This window comes from Culex pipiens, chromosome 2 (assembly GCF_016801865.2).
Source record: "Culex pipiens pallens isolate TS chromosome 2, TS_CPP_V2, whole genome shotgun sequence".
Taxonomy (NCBI): domain Eukaryota; kingdom Metazoa; phylum Arthropoda; class Insecta; order Diptera; family Culicidae; genus Culex; species Culex pipiens.
The window spans coordinates 179,047,037-179,062,328 of record NC_068938.1 but is presented as its reverse complement, the minus strand read 5'-3'; the positions used below and the strand labels follow the sequence as shown (position 1 = coordinate 179,062,328).

Genomic DNA, 15,292 nt, shown 5'->3' with positions numbered 1-15,292 from the left:
TTTTTTTGAATTGACTTTTCATGGTTCCATGGAACTGGACATTGATGATGAACATTTTCATTGTACTGGCCACAACCCGGATTGGCCCAGGTTCCCCGGGGGATGTTCCGTTGAAAGGTTATGGGCAATATTGGTGTCAAACTTCACGATTTTCAAAATCACATGTGAAAATTACGGAAAAGGACATTTTTAACGAACTGGCCACAACCCGGATGGTTCCGGGTTCCCTGGGGGATGTTCCATTGGAGGGACATTGGCGGCACCGATGAATATGGGCAATATTGGTGTTAAATTTCACGATTTTCAAAATCACATATGAAAATTACGAAAATGGAATTTTATAGTGGACTGGCCACGATCCGAATTGGTCCGGATTCTCACGGGGATGTTCCGTTGAGCGGACATTGGCGGCACCATATGAATATGGGTAATATTGGTGTCAAACTTCACGATTTTCAAAATCACATGTCAAAATTACGAAAAAGGACATTTTCAACGAACTGGCAACGATGGTTCCGGATTCCCTGGGGGATGTTCCGTTGGAAGGACATTGGCGACACCGATGAATATGGGCAATATTGGTATTAAAATTAACGATTTTCAATATCACATATGAAATTCCGTAAATTTACATTTTAAACAGACTGGCCACAACCCGGATGGTTCCGAATTCCCCTGACGATGTTTCGTTGAAGGGACATTGAAGGAATTTATTTTTTGAATTAATTTAAATTGTGGATCTTTTCAACTTCAATATTTGTTATTTATTTATTTGTGCCGATAAGGTCCCTTCAACGAAACAACGAATAAACTTTATATGTTCATTTTCGTAATTTCGATAGGTGATTTTGAAAACCGTGAAGTTTGACACCATTATATATAACTTCCCCCGGGGAACTCGGAACTACCTGGGTTGTGGCGAGTTCACTCAAAAAGTTCATTTTCGTAATTTTCACATGTAATATTGAAAATTGTAAAGTTTGACACCAATATTACCCATATTCATACGGTGCGGCCAATAACCTTCCAACGGAACATTCCTCGGGGAACCCAGAACCATCCGGGTTGTGGCCAGTTCGTTGAAATATAAATTTTGGTAATTTTCACATGTGTTTTGAAAATCGTGAGTTTTGACACCAATATTGCTCATATTCATACGGTGCTGCCAATGTCCCTCCAACGGAACATTCTCCGGGGAACCCGGACCAATCCAGGTTACTATCAATCCAGTTTTTTTTTGGAAATAATTACTTTTGGCTTTGAAGATTTTGGCAAATTGGTCATGCCAATAAATTAAAACAAATTTTATTTCGAAACGTCAAAATAAGCTGATACTCACCCCCGGTGGGGTTGGCAGTGACTATTTTACCAACCCGTTTTATCAACGACCGGTGTGGGAAGGGTGACTAAACTAAAATAGTAGCGCTGTGGGTGAACAAAATAGTCACTCATTTATGTGTGCACCGGTGGAGATGCTCTTAGACGAGATGTTAAGCTCAAGGCAACAAGAGTAGAGCTGTGGCACACCTAACTTCACCTATGCTGTCGGAAAGCGTGTGGAAAATATTAGCAAGTGGGGGTATTTTTAGAAATATTTCACTCCAAAGCAGCTTCCGAAAAAATTAAAACGCTAACGGCTTTCAATTCACAGCAATTCCATCATTTCTTTACAATGTAGTTTTCATAAGAAAATATCAATACCAAATGTTAAAATTTTTAAAGTGTTCAATATAATATTTATGCAATTATAAAATTCGAATAAAATATTTATTTAATATTTATAAATATTTGCTTTGTCACGCCAAATCCTTTGAAATCCGCTGCTGTTTTGAAATTGTCCAAAATTTTTCATTTTCAAAATATATTCCGATTGAAGCAACCTTTGCTTTAAACTTTGCTTTGACTTCATAACATATCGACGTTTGTCACGAGCCCGCATCAAGACATCCAGAAAAAATCATGTTTCCGACAATCATGAAAATTTTGAAGAAGGAATCTGACCAGGAAGGTAAAAACCTAACTTTTGTAAACTTGCAGTCTTGAAATCTTAACTTTCCCTCGGTTCCCCCTCTAGCCGGTGTTCCGTTCACAACCCTAGTGACGAAAGTCCGAACCACTCCGGAAGGTTCGCAGTTTGATGCGGATTCCCTCCCGGAAATGGTCCGGCAGGAACTAGAAAAGGCTGTCAGGCAAGGCCTCGTCGAGTTCAAAGACGACATCGTGAAGCTCCGTCCCGCGTCTTGCGAGTCCAGTCCTCGACTCCCGGACTCCCCGGAAACATCCACCCCGGAAGTGACCACGCCGCCGTCCCAGCCGGAAATCGTAACGGCGGACTTCATGGAACCACCCGTGGATCGCAATGTGGTGGTGACCCCAACCCGACCCGTTCCGGAGGTACGTAGGGCTTCGACCCGGGTGCGGACGGTGCCGCCAAGGTTTGTGGTCCACGAGGACACCATTGTCGAAGGACGGCGTCCGGGACGGCAGCGTCGGACTGGTGCCATCGGTGGACGGGCCAATCGACATCCGGCGGCGAGATCCCGGTCCCGATCCAGGTCGGCACGACGCGTGCGTTCCGCGTCCAGGGGCCGCGGAAAAGACTAAATCATTGCGAGTGTTGTACGTGAAATTTGAAATATATATTTTTAAACAAACCTAAAATCTATTGTTTTGTTGTATGACTTTGACTTCACCATGTAACTTCTCTAGAAAAATCGAAACCATCTGGCCAGATTAACAACCGGGAGCTGGCGAACCTGGGTAACAGTCCATGATTGATGACAAAACAAACCATCCACTTTCACAACCCCCAGGTCTTTTGTGGTCTCTATTGGAAGTTTCTGCTCGAGCCAAGGAGTCCAAAGGCTTGAATGGCGAGAGCACCGAAACCTATTTTTACTCCACGGAACCTTCCACTCCAGGGTTCGAACTGACGACCTTTGGATTGCAACACTTGGAATGACTTAACAGCCTAACAACATCCCAGGCCGGGACCGACGTTTACTTCCCCATCCGATGGAAGGCTGGAGCAGATAAGAATCGAACCCATGATCTTCCGCTTACTAAGCGGACAGGATTCCGAATATGTAAAAATTTAGCCCATAAAGTGCCATCTTCTTGGGCTACAGTAAAAACTAAATCTTTCCCTGTTCCTGAGCGGAACACCCGTGAAGAGTATCGGGGCCGGCATTTACAAAGCGAATTCAGTGACAGTTTATTAATCAACATGTTGAGGTTTATGTAAACATTCCAAAGGTTGTCTTCCTAAGGTGTCTTGATAAGGTCCAGTTTGTGACGATACACTACCTTCCTTTTACTAAGCAATCGAATCCAGAATGGAAAAGATCACCAGTTGTGTTGGTCCGAGCCGGGATTTGAACCCCGATCTACCACTTATGAGGCGGAAGCGTTATCACTGGACTACGTGACTTGGGCTACAGGGCAAAAGTTAACGCTGTAAAAAGTTTGTTATAGAAAAATCGTAAATCTATGAGAAAAACTGCGATTGACCAAAATACCGCATGCTTATAGTCCATGAAATTACGTATGTTTTGACCTATGGGAGTATGGGTGTTGGAGGCTGTTGCAAAAAGATATTAAGGTTTTAAAAAAATTATTAACAATTTTTAACAGTAATTTGCAAAAGCTATGAGAAAAAGTTAAACCAATCCAGGATGTCTAAGGCACATTTTGAAGCTTCAAAAGACCTTCCAAATGCATCTAAAAAAAATCAAACCATCCAAATTAACGACCCCCGGGTCTTTTGTGGTCTCTATTGCAAGTTTCTGCTCGAACCTTGGAGTCCGAAGGCTTGAATGGAGAGAGCACCCAAACCTCTTTCTACTCCAAGGAACCTTCCACCCCAGTGTTTGAACTGACGACCTTCGGATTGCGAGTCCAACCGCCGCCAGCGATTCCACCGGAGTAGGCTTGGTTTAGTGCGTTGTTTGTACTTATGGCATGGAGACGACTCCTACACCTGGGATGACTTAACGGCCTAACAACCAAGGCCGGGACCGACATTTTACTTCCTCATCCGATGGAAGGTTGCAGCAGATGGGAATCGAACCCAGAATCATCCGCTTACAAAGCGGACAGCGTAACCATTCGGCCACGCACTGCCAAATGCATCTAAGAGAGTTGAAATTGATCAAGTTTTACGCAAATGGGAGCAATTTTATGATTTTTCATGTTTTTGGACGTCAAATTTCAATGCACGTTTTATCCCACTTCCATTTGTCGTAAAGGGCTCATATTTGGCATGACTTCATCTCATGTATAGATAAACAAACGCTGAAAGTTCCATCTAAATCAGAGTACCCCGATACGACCTCTAGAACAAACCGAGCAAAATCTACAAATACTGCCTCTTAACCATTTGGCCAAGCCTGATTGATGCATCATCTTTTTCAGCTCCGTTACTGTACAATATTTGGATAATTATGATTGTGATTGGATAGAACAGACACAGGTTAACAAAAACAGTATATCGATTCGACGTTGTCGTGCTTGTCGCACCCGCCATTTCAACGTTACGAGAAAAACGCGTTTTAATGTTTGACCTTGAATTAACAAAAACGAAACGAAAACGAAAGCACGCAATGTTAACAATATCAAACACGTTTTGTTTGGCTGACCATTATGTGCATTGTCCCGAAGTTTGGTTGAAGTTGGTTGCTGGAGTCCCGAGTTTTAATTACTAATGTTTACGGTAGTCCGGCATGTACGTGTGTCAACCGCGTTCTGACCTGAATTCCCTTTGGCCAGTTGTCGCACTAACATCAATTTTCAGGGTGTGTCAAGATAACACGACGAAATTGAAATTTCTTTCATTGGGACCATCCATAAACCACGTGGACACTTTTTTGGGAATCTCGAACCCCCCCCCCCCTTCGTGGACAATTTTCCATATAAAAAAATCTTTTTTGTATGGAGCGTGGACAATCGCCATAACCCCCCCCCCCCCCTCCCTAAAGTGTCCACGTGGTTTATGGATGGTCCCCATATGAAAAGTCACAAAAATGTACGGAGTTTTTCCGGTTTTTATTGAATGTCTCAGGATTGAAATCGAATTTTGGGGATCTATGAAGATGAACTGCACAAAATGGCGTTCTTTACTCAATTTGGCCCAAAATGCACGTACGACAAGTTAGCACGACGGCGACGAATTGCGACCTCCACAGGTAAAAAACTGAGCACTATTTTTTTAGTACAGTACCATCCCATTTTGAAACATTGCAAAAAATCAACATCATTTTTTAAATTGATCGTTATTGCGTTAAGTTTAAGATTGGTTTTAATGAACAATTTCGAACAAAAATTAAGTTAGTCTCATTCATCAGAAATGTGTCGAAAAGTCGTGTTGCCAAAAATGGGATGGCACTGTAGCCCTAATCAATACCTACAGCATTGCCCAAGACACCACATCGATAAGGAAATGTCTTTCCGTGATACATATTTTTGAATATTTGCAAACTTTATTTGGAGGTTTATATTGACAAACCAGTGATGACAAATACCAGTAGCTTGGCCATCACAGTCTGGTTAGGTTGCAATGAATTTTTTTTCATGGTATTTCATTACATAAATCTAGCAAAACATTGCAATAGGGCCGAAGCCGAAGTGTAAACAAAGCGTCTATCCTGCTCGTTCTTAATGTAAACATCAACTGATGTAAGCAGGATAGACTCTTTCTTTACACTTCGGCTTTGGCCCTATTACAATGTTTTGCCTATACAAAAATTGTTAAGTAATTTTCTTCTTTTCAACGGGACAAATGAAATCACACCTCCGGGAAGTCAACAGGTAATAAATTCGATGATTCAACCTTCCTGGGTCACACACTCAACTGCCAAATGTGACAGCACCAGCGTCATTTTCATTTCAGCAGGATCCATAAATTTCACTTTTACGCCAGTTCTAAAGTACAACACAAATTTCACTTTCCAGTCAAACTAAGAAATCGCACATTCTCTCCTCTCTGGAAAGGTGATTTTCAACACGTCAATCTAAATTTAGACCAAACCCCGTCAGGTAAGCTTCACAGTCCGGCTCGTGAGAAATCGCTATTTTTAGCCCGATGAAATGATGCAATTCTCGTCATGGGCTGGATAAATCACCTGTGGAAATGGTGTGTCCGTTTCAAAGCGAATATATTTATATACACAGTTAATTTTATAGCTGATTTTTACAATAATTAGTTAGTATAAATTGGTTTATTCTTAGACCTGTCAAGCGTGCTTCACTCTTCTTAGTACATTTCAAAGTTCGTTGATTTATGGCCCCAGCCAGCAATCTCTAGGTTGCGCCCACTCGCAGGACCGGCGGCATGTTACTTGGCATGTTGTTTTCTAGAGTTGATGCTTTGGAATGCAAATTAATGCAGCAGCAGCAGTCCGGCAAAAACGTTCAGCGTTCAAAAACTGATGAATTTGGAATGCAAAGTGTCGAGAGGAAAGTGTAGAGAGAAAAAAAAACCCTTCTCAAACTTACGTACCTTTTGGACCGATCATATATTTGTGCAGCGAAATGTTCAGCATCGAAAGGAAAAACGGTGTGGAGTGGCTTCTAAAAATAAAGTTGGGAGATTTTCGCACAAGCACGAGGAAAAACGTGCATTTTCCTTGCTTTGGCACGATATGAGCAAAGGTGTGCGGCTCTGGCTGCACTTTTAGCACGGTTTAGGTGCGGTTTGAACGACCAACATTTTATGCGGAGTAAAAATACATTGTATGAAGCTAAAATGAGTAGTACTCACTTTTCAAAGTGTTTAAAAAAACGACTTAGAGTCACGACGAATCTGTCACTTGATGGATTTGCATACATCACACTTTTGTCTTATAGTGCTAAATAAAAATTTTAGTTCTTTAAAGTAGACTTCGAAAACTTTTCAAAACAAAGAAGTTTATATTACTTTGAAAATATATTTTGTAAACCAAAATACTCAATTCCAATTCATTTTTACCAAGCAAAATTAGATAAATGAATGATTGTTTAAAATAAATGTTTGAATTGATAATTTCTCAATTTTGATATCTTTAAAATTTATTCTAAGAAGGAAATCCCGAAAGCCTAGTACAAGAGTGCACAGAGCACAAATAAAATAAAACATTCCACATTTATTCTGTTAAATCAATTGATGTTAATGAAAATATAATTAGTAGAATTTATATTTAAAAAATATCAGGTTTCATAGTTGCCTTCAAAACTCAAAAATCTATACTTTACTATAACTTATAAATAACTTTGCAGGATTTTGCAACTATTTTCAATTTGCATGAACAGCTCCAGCAACTTTCCTCTTCAGCTATGTGCACCACATCTTGGTATTTCGAAAAATAAAGGCAAATTTTCCTCCGTGGGTGGTAACTAATTCTGACCCGACCGGGAAGGTAGCCAACGGCCATTTGCATGCCCGCCATCGCTCAACTATAAACCCTGACGGACTAAAGATTAATCCAAGCGATTTTTCTTGCTCAAAGTGCGCTCGTGTTTACTATTAATCCATGGGTGGGGAAGATATGCAGAAGATGTTCCCACTACCGGCGACGACGGCTCGCAGGAATTAGACCAGACTATCTTCCCAAAGCCGGGGTTGTTTACATATCGACACGTCTCAGCTCAAATTTACCCAAATTACTCACGCGGATTTTTTTTTATTTGAATTTTCAAAACCAAAAGTGAGAAAACGAAAAAATCTCCACTACATAGCACAAACCCTGTCATGTCTGAGTGTGACCCGAGCATGGGTAAATAACAAGGGAAATGCGTAATAATACCTTTCTCTGGTATCAATACCAAATTTTGGTATTCCTGGACCCTTTAAAATTTGTCTTAAGGATTATGCTAGAGCAAAATGTGGTATCATACCAATTTAAGGTATTGTTTTGATATTGCAAAATTGCAGAATTTGTCAATGATCGAACATCACATTTTGGTATTCTTTTGGTATTACAGTATTTTATCAAATTCCTCTGCAACTATGGGAAAATTTTGACCAATTTTGACAAAATAATTAATTTTGCGCTATAATGATGTCTCAAAGCGAATGCTTTCATTCAAAACCGGAAATTTCAAACTTGATTTTAAACATTTTTGATATACCCCCTATAGAAATGACTTGAAATTGTGGAAAAATTTCTAAGTCAGGATGGCACATTTTGGTATTATTTTGGTATTTAAGTGTTTTATCAAATTCCTCTGAAACTATGGGAAAATTTTGACCAATTTTGACAAAATAATTAATTTTGCGCTATAATGATGTCTCAAAGCGAATGCTTTCATTCAAAACCGGAAATTTCAAACTTGATTTTAAACATTTTTGATATACCCCCTATAGAAATGACTTGAAATTGTGGAAAAATTTCTAAGTCAGGATGGCACATTTTGGTATTATTTTGGTATTTAAGTGTTTTATCAAATTCCTCTGAAACTATGGGAAAATTTTGACCAATTTTGACAAAATAATTAATTTTGCGCTAAAATGATGTCTCAAAGCGAATGCTTTCATTCAAAACCGGAAATTTCAAACTTTATTTTAAACATTTTTGATATAGGGGAACTATACCCTTTCTCAGCCTATTTCTATTATCGGCCTATCAACACTTTGAACATAAATTACAGCTTTCATATAGTATTTTTGACTGTTCCAAAGTATGAAATAGCTCAAACAAAAGTGAGCAAGCAACTTTTCATTGTTGATACATCTGAAAATGTTGATTTAATAGCGGAAAATTGCAAAGTGATGAGAATCGGTCGAACGGCTTAGAGTGATTAAAATGGGCATATTTACCCTATCCCCTACAGAAATGACTTGAAATTGTGGAAAAATTTCTAAGTCAGGATGGCACATTTTGGTATTATTTGAATATTGAAAGGATTCATCAATTTTCTCTGAAACTATGGGAAATTTGTTAAAAAAAATTTACGAGTTAATTAATTTTGCGCTAAAATGACTTGAAACCCAAAAATGTTAAAGATGATTTCAAAAATTAGTGTGATATACCCACTAATATTTTTTTCAAGAAGGTTGAAATATCTCTAAGTCGGGATAACCAAATACTTTGAAAAACGAGTCAATCGACAGATTAATGAATTTTGGTGAATTTCAATTCAGTTTCATTTTAATAATACTTATTTTCAATCTTGTTATTTTTCAGAAGCTTCAAGAACTTCAAGCACAGGCCGTTCATCAATGACAAATGCATTCGGTGTGGTGAAGTATATCACTAAGAACAACATGGAATCATCAGGTGAGTAGATTTGGCTGTTGCATATGAATAATTTCCGTTATTTCACTAACTGCAACTGCTGCACTAAAAATGGTATGAAAATACCAAATTTTGGTATTACTTGTTCAAATACCAGCGACCATAATGTGCTCTTGGTTGCCCAGTAATAGATGGTAAAATACCATGAAATCATAACCAAAATCATGTATGTGAAAGACCACAGAAATACCAAAATATGATTTTCCAAGGGCGCGGGAATACCTAAAAATAAAACCATGGCAATACCAAGTTTTGGTATTCAAGCAATGTTCAAAAATCCAGAAGACCTCAACTTGGTATTGAAATGGGTTTATTTTGAGCTATTATTTTACCCTTGGAATAACATGGTTTGGTATTGTTGTGCCCTTACACATACAAGATTTTGGTATGATTTCATGGTATTTTACCATCTATTACTGGGCAACCAAGGGCACATTTTGGTCGCTGTTATTTGCCCAAGTAATACCAAAATTTGGTATTCCCGTGTTATTTACCCCTGCTCGGGGATCGTGGTTGGATTTAATCTAGGAAAACACCTTCTCAAGTTTGACGTGAAGATTAACCGCCACCGCGATATGACTAGACTTGGACTATGTAGGATTGTTGTGTTTGTCTCTAATTTCTGCACCACATCCATAGGTCACACAACCCAGCGGTATGCCTTTATGCATACGGTGGAAAGTTGAGGAGGAAAAACTTCACGATCGTGGTGGTTTCATAGGCAAAATTTCACAACCACCGAGAAAAGGCCCCGTGGGACGCCCACACGCGTGCGTTGGGTTGGGAAAGTCTGGTCACAAATTATGGTTCGAAACAGCCAACAACACACAGAACCATTCCTAGTGTGAACTCACCTTTACTTTGCTCTTCTCGCGCGATGCATGTGTTGGAAGCTCTGTGAGTCAAACGAAGGAAAAGGTGCGCTGATGTTTTGTGAGCAAGATGATTGGATGTTCAAACCTATAACATTGAAACAGTGCACTTTAACAAAAATTGATCATTTCCGATAGCAAATTTGCGACTGATCATAACTTTTGAACTTTTTTGTTGAGAGTATACCCCTCCTATTTTTTACCGTACCGTAACGTAAACCTGATAGATATTGAAAGGTTGAAGATTGCTTTGTAAATGAAAAAAATAAGAAAAAATAAATACAGACAGAATGGTATGGCGTTATTCTAAGCTATTAGTTTTTAAATTGCCTCATGAAAAAGTTGTTAACAAATATTCAATTGTTTCAAAAGTTAGATAGTGAGAAAATATTGATGAAATTAAATACTCGAAACGAAAAAAAACGAAGTTGACTTTAAAGCTGTCAGCCACCATTGCTAGTACAAACCACTAGCGTCCTCCTTTTGATTTACAAGCCCCCCTGGGCTCCTAAGTGTATGAAAGTATGGCACGGAGCGACGGCGCCGAATACCCATATTTACACAAAGAATTTTAGAGCGCCCGCCGTGGGATTCGAACCTGCGACCTTTGGATTGTGAGTCCAGTGCGCGGTCCGATTGATCCACACGGGCGGGACATACTCTCTCAAAGTTTAATAATTTTGTAGATGAAAATGAGTTCGAATAGGAAAATCGGTCAATTTTACATTAAGAACAGCTGAAATTAATTTCAGAGTTAACAGTTTAAGCTTTATTGAAACAGAAATCAAAAATGTCTTCTTATTTATAGGCATTTTCAGTTGATCAATTTTTGATGTTAATTTAAAAAAAATCTACAAAAATTGGTTCACGGCAACAGAAATTGATTTTTCTCCGAAATAAAAATATATTGAATTTTGATCAAGCTTACTGTATTTTAAGTTAATTAACTTAGTAGTATAAGAAACCCAGTAACAATCATAGTCAAAAATAACAATTTTCAACGAAAATATATTTTAATGCACATGGTAAAAATAGAAATAAAAATTGAAATTACAGTTCTGTACAATGGAATTTCACTAAAATTTAAAATAGTTTTGATCTATCTCAGACATGCTTAATATAATTTAAATCACAGGAAAATGCACATAAATTTTTTTGCAGTTCATTTAACTTCTATTTCATTTTAAATTTTGAAGTTTTTAAATTATTGTTCCTTGAGCTATTTTAGGACTCTGGGTCAAATATGAGCAAAATCAGTCAACATTGATACCACTGACCTACAAAAATTGACAAAAATGACTGCGCAGGTTCAACTCGAGGGGAAGCATAAAGTTTGGGGTCTTCAGAAATACGTGCCTTTTTTTAATTTTTCAAAAATATTTATACAGGGCCGAATGGTTTTTCTTCAGAGTTTGTATGGAGAATTAGGGCGAGAGCGAGTTGTGGCGCTATAACCACGGCAAATAGTGTCCAGGGCATTCGTGGAATTACAGTGTCCCATCCCAGAGGGTCCCGGAGTACCAAACCTTCTTAGCATGGTGCCCCCAACGAATACAACCAAATCTTGGAGCGTATGGTGGTGTGTCCCCACGCTTCTTCCTCCCCTGTCGATTCAGAATTGTGTTGTTGTTCGAACACTCTGTGCTCAAACTCAACACAATTACGAGTCATCTCTGCGATACGGCTTTACGCAGTAGGCCTGGCCGCTTTAACGCTTGTGATGTTTCAATGCATTCTAATGCAATGGCGCACTACAAATGTTAATAAATGACAAGAAGAGCGCTAGGCGTCATCTAACCTAAGGCACTCTCCAAGATCCCTTCGAAAGATTGGCTGCGCTAGGGTCTGATTAGATTAGATTAGATTAGAGTTTGTATGGAGAATTAGGGCGGTTCGTCGCTGTTGCATACAATATAAAAATTGCTTGCAATTTGTGGGAGTAGTGATCAGCACTAATTCTCCATACAAACTTTGGAGAAAATCCATTCGGCCCTGACTTAATATTTTTGAAAAAATCTAAGTGCACATGTTTCTGGAACACTATTTTATTTAAGTTAGAAAATTGTGCTGTTTTTTCACTCAAATACCAATAACTTTCTTTAGATTTAACAAAAGCTATAGCCTTCTAAAGATTTGACGATTTTAAACCTTCCATCTTTGTGTCCCGATTTGCCCCACTTCTCGTTGATCTAGAGTGCTCATATTTTGGCCAGATGCTAGTTTTATTTGTACAAACAATCCCTGAAAATTTCAGGCAGATTGGTGAGGTCCAAACGACGTCTCATGCCCTGTTCGTGGACTCACTCTTAAATTAAAAAATACATTTTGTTCCAATATGTTATCACCGCCATTTTAACCGCCATCTTGCCCGACCATCAAAAATAAGACAATTAAAAAAAACGTGATTTTATTATCCGCAGATTCGATTATCCAATGCAATTAGTTTTTATTATTATTAAATAATCAATTCACAATAGCGTAATTCTTATCACCTAATCTGCCTCTGATCGCATAAATGTCCCATATGCATTTTCATTACTTTTGAGTTATTGGCTCAAAATCTTGTGTTCTTTCAAAAACGCCTTAAACATCCAGTACCTTGCTCTAAAATTTAGGAGAAATCCAGTTTTTTCGTGAAAACTTAACACCTAGCCTATGTGGAGTGCATAATTGGCAAAGGGAGCGCGTGGTCGTAAAAAATATTCGGAGTGAAAAGTGATTTTTTTTGTGTGCCTTTTGTTTCGCATTTTTGTCGTGTATTGTGTGCTGTGAGAGGAAAATTACCATCTGAAAATGCAGCGTCAATAGAGTGCATAATTGGCAAAGGGAGCGCGTGGTCGTAAAAATATTCGGAGTGAAAAGTGATTTTTGTGATTTTAAAAGCCCTTCCTATATCATCGTTGATCGGAAGGCACGGTGTCGGATGGATTGTGTTTAAATTTTCAGAATAAGGTTTTATTTTTTTGCAGTGAAAAAGCCATTTCTATATAATGAACGAAAGACGCACTGACAATTTGGATCGTTGAGTTAATAGTGGAGCAAAATAACTGTGTGTGAGTGAGTTTGTGTGTTAACCAGAAAGACCTTCCCATAGCATCGTTGCTCGGAAGGCTCGCCGACGGGTCTGTTATGAAAGTCCTCCCCTAGCGACGTAGCTCGGGAGGCATCGAAAAGCCAATACCTTATCCTACTAACCCAAAAAAAATTAATCACGTGATGCTTGAAGGAGATGCTGTGGATTCAACGGTCTCAAGCGGTATCAACAAGTATATAGCGAAAAACTATGTGCTTGATGAGTCTGCAACTTCAACTATCGAACTAACATTCCTCCCTTTCGTTGAACTGCAGGCTTCTTGGGAGGGCGCCGGTATTGACTAATAAAGTAGAGATCTTCAGAGGTTAAACAGTGAACGGATGATTGGCTCCCACTGATCATTATTGATTCATTGTTTAGCTTCAGCTGATCTGTCAATAACGGAGTAGCAGCTCATTGGCAGTCAACCATGCTCATGCTCATGCAAAACTTAACACCTAGCCTATGTGTGGGACAATAGGGTGTAATAACAAAATCGATTTTCCAGCACAGCAATTTTTCAGTTCCTTTTGGGGTCCTAAACAACTCCCCAAAGTTTGAGAACTATTGGTGCAGTCCTCACATTGCGCAAAGCGGTTCAATCACAGAGTAATCCAGATGGAGCACTGGCATTTAATTTATGTTTGCGTTACGCGGTACATCGTGGTACATCGTCCCTTCAGGAAAAACTTAGCATGAGAACTTTTTTTTTTGCTATCTTAGTTCACTGGATTTTCACAGGCGTTAAGCTAAGAACAAGATTGTCCGTCAGGCCTTGACGCAAACGCAAAATTCTGCGCCTGTCATCATAGCCTGCCAGTCATCGACCATTGAACAAAGCAACCCCTGCAGATTGTTCGACTGACAGCTGATGGAAAAATCGAACTGGCACAGCGTTCTGCGTTCACCACTGCGTCGAACGGACAATCTTGTTCTTAGCTTAACGCCTGCTACCCTTAGAAAAATCCAACAAAATTCGATGACTTTTGTAGGGACTGCGGCCTCTGTATTACTCTGTGGTTCAGTTTTCCATATAAATTTGTATGGGAAAAATCATTTTTTTGGATTTTGATATTTTAAAAATCCACGTTTCACGCTATATCAAAACCGGACTCATATTTGGATGCTCTGGAAGGTGCTCTACAACTTTCCCAAAGAGAGTATTGCGTTAACTTGCTCCTGAAAGAAGATACAGCGTGTTCAAAACTCGTCTAAGAAGTGTTTTTCGAGCAAAAAACACGTTTTAGACGAGTTTTGAACACGCTGTATCTTTTTATAGGAACAAGTTAGCACCATACTCTCCTCGGGAAAGTTGTAGAGCAGCATCCGAATATGAGTCCGGTTTTGATATAGCGTGAAACGTGGATTTTTAAAACATCAAAATCCAAAAAATGATTTTTCCCATACTAATTCCCATACAAAATTTAATCGCTTTGCGCAAAGTGGGGACTTAACCAATCGTTCCCAAACTGTAGGGAGTTGCTTAGGACCTCAAAAGGATCTGAAAAGTTGCTGTGCTCAATAAACTTGTCTTGCTTTTTTCTCAGCTTGCTGTTTTTGCATATGGGACATTAATGCGAACATGCGAAAAACTCAGGAAGCGTGAAGATCTCCCGTAACGTCTGCTTGTCTCGGTGGAGTACTGCTCCCAGATGCGGCCACTCTAGCGTACAAACCACCCCATCTGGGAGGGAACGCTGTATTGGCTGATGGAACCGCTGCACCGCCAGCTGCTGTAGCGGTCGAGCTCGATGTCTTCGGAGGTTGGCGGGACGGGGCGCGGCACAGCCACGGAAATTCACCGTGTGGTTTCCGCCACTGTTCGCGCACTTGACGCGCGCTTTGTGCTGCTGGGCGCATTCCTCCAGCTGGATTCGATTATCCAAAGTGATTTTTTTCCGAAGCCTTCGGATAATTGAGTCTTGACTGTATTCACATGTCCATTTTTATGAACAGTCCATAACATTATATTGAGCCTTTTTCCATCAAATTCATTCCACTTTGATCAGTTTTGTTTTCAAAAGAATAATCACTGATCACATTAGTCGTGCTACCTTAATCTTCCGCAAATCTCCCAA

The 15,292-nt window shown here is 39.4% G+C and overlaps 1 protein-coding gene across 1 annotated transcript; it reads left to right on the top strand.

Moving 5' to 3' along the window:
* The first annotated feature begins 1,847 nt into the window (after window positions 1–1,847).
* LOC120414956 (uncharacterized) lies at window positions 1,848–2,654 on the top strand. The gene is made up of 2 exons (XM_039576288.2): window positions 1,848–2,008; window positions 2,075–2,654. Exons 1-2 carry the CDS (start codon window positions 1,960–1,962, stop codon window positions 2,602–2,604), a joined length of 579 nt encoding a protein of 192 aa, XP_039432222.1. The 5' UTR covers window positions 1,848–1,959; the 3' UTR covers window positions 2,605–2,654.
* The last annotated feature ends 12,638 nt before the right edge of the window (window positions 2,655–15,292 follow it).

Bases quoted from the DNA above. Each gene is read 5' to 3' on its own strand.
- LOC120414956 (XM_039576288.2), top strand. From the start codon at position 1,960: ATGTTTCCGACAATCATGAAAATTTTGAAGAAGGAATCTGACCAGGAA. The intron at 2,009-2,074 runs GTAAAAACCTAA...TTCCCCCTCTAG, and splicing joins GAAGGAATCTGACCAGGAAG to CCGGTGTTCCGTTCACAACC.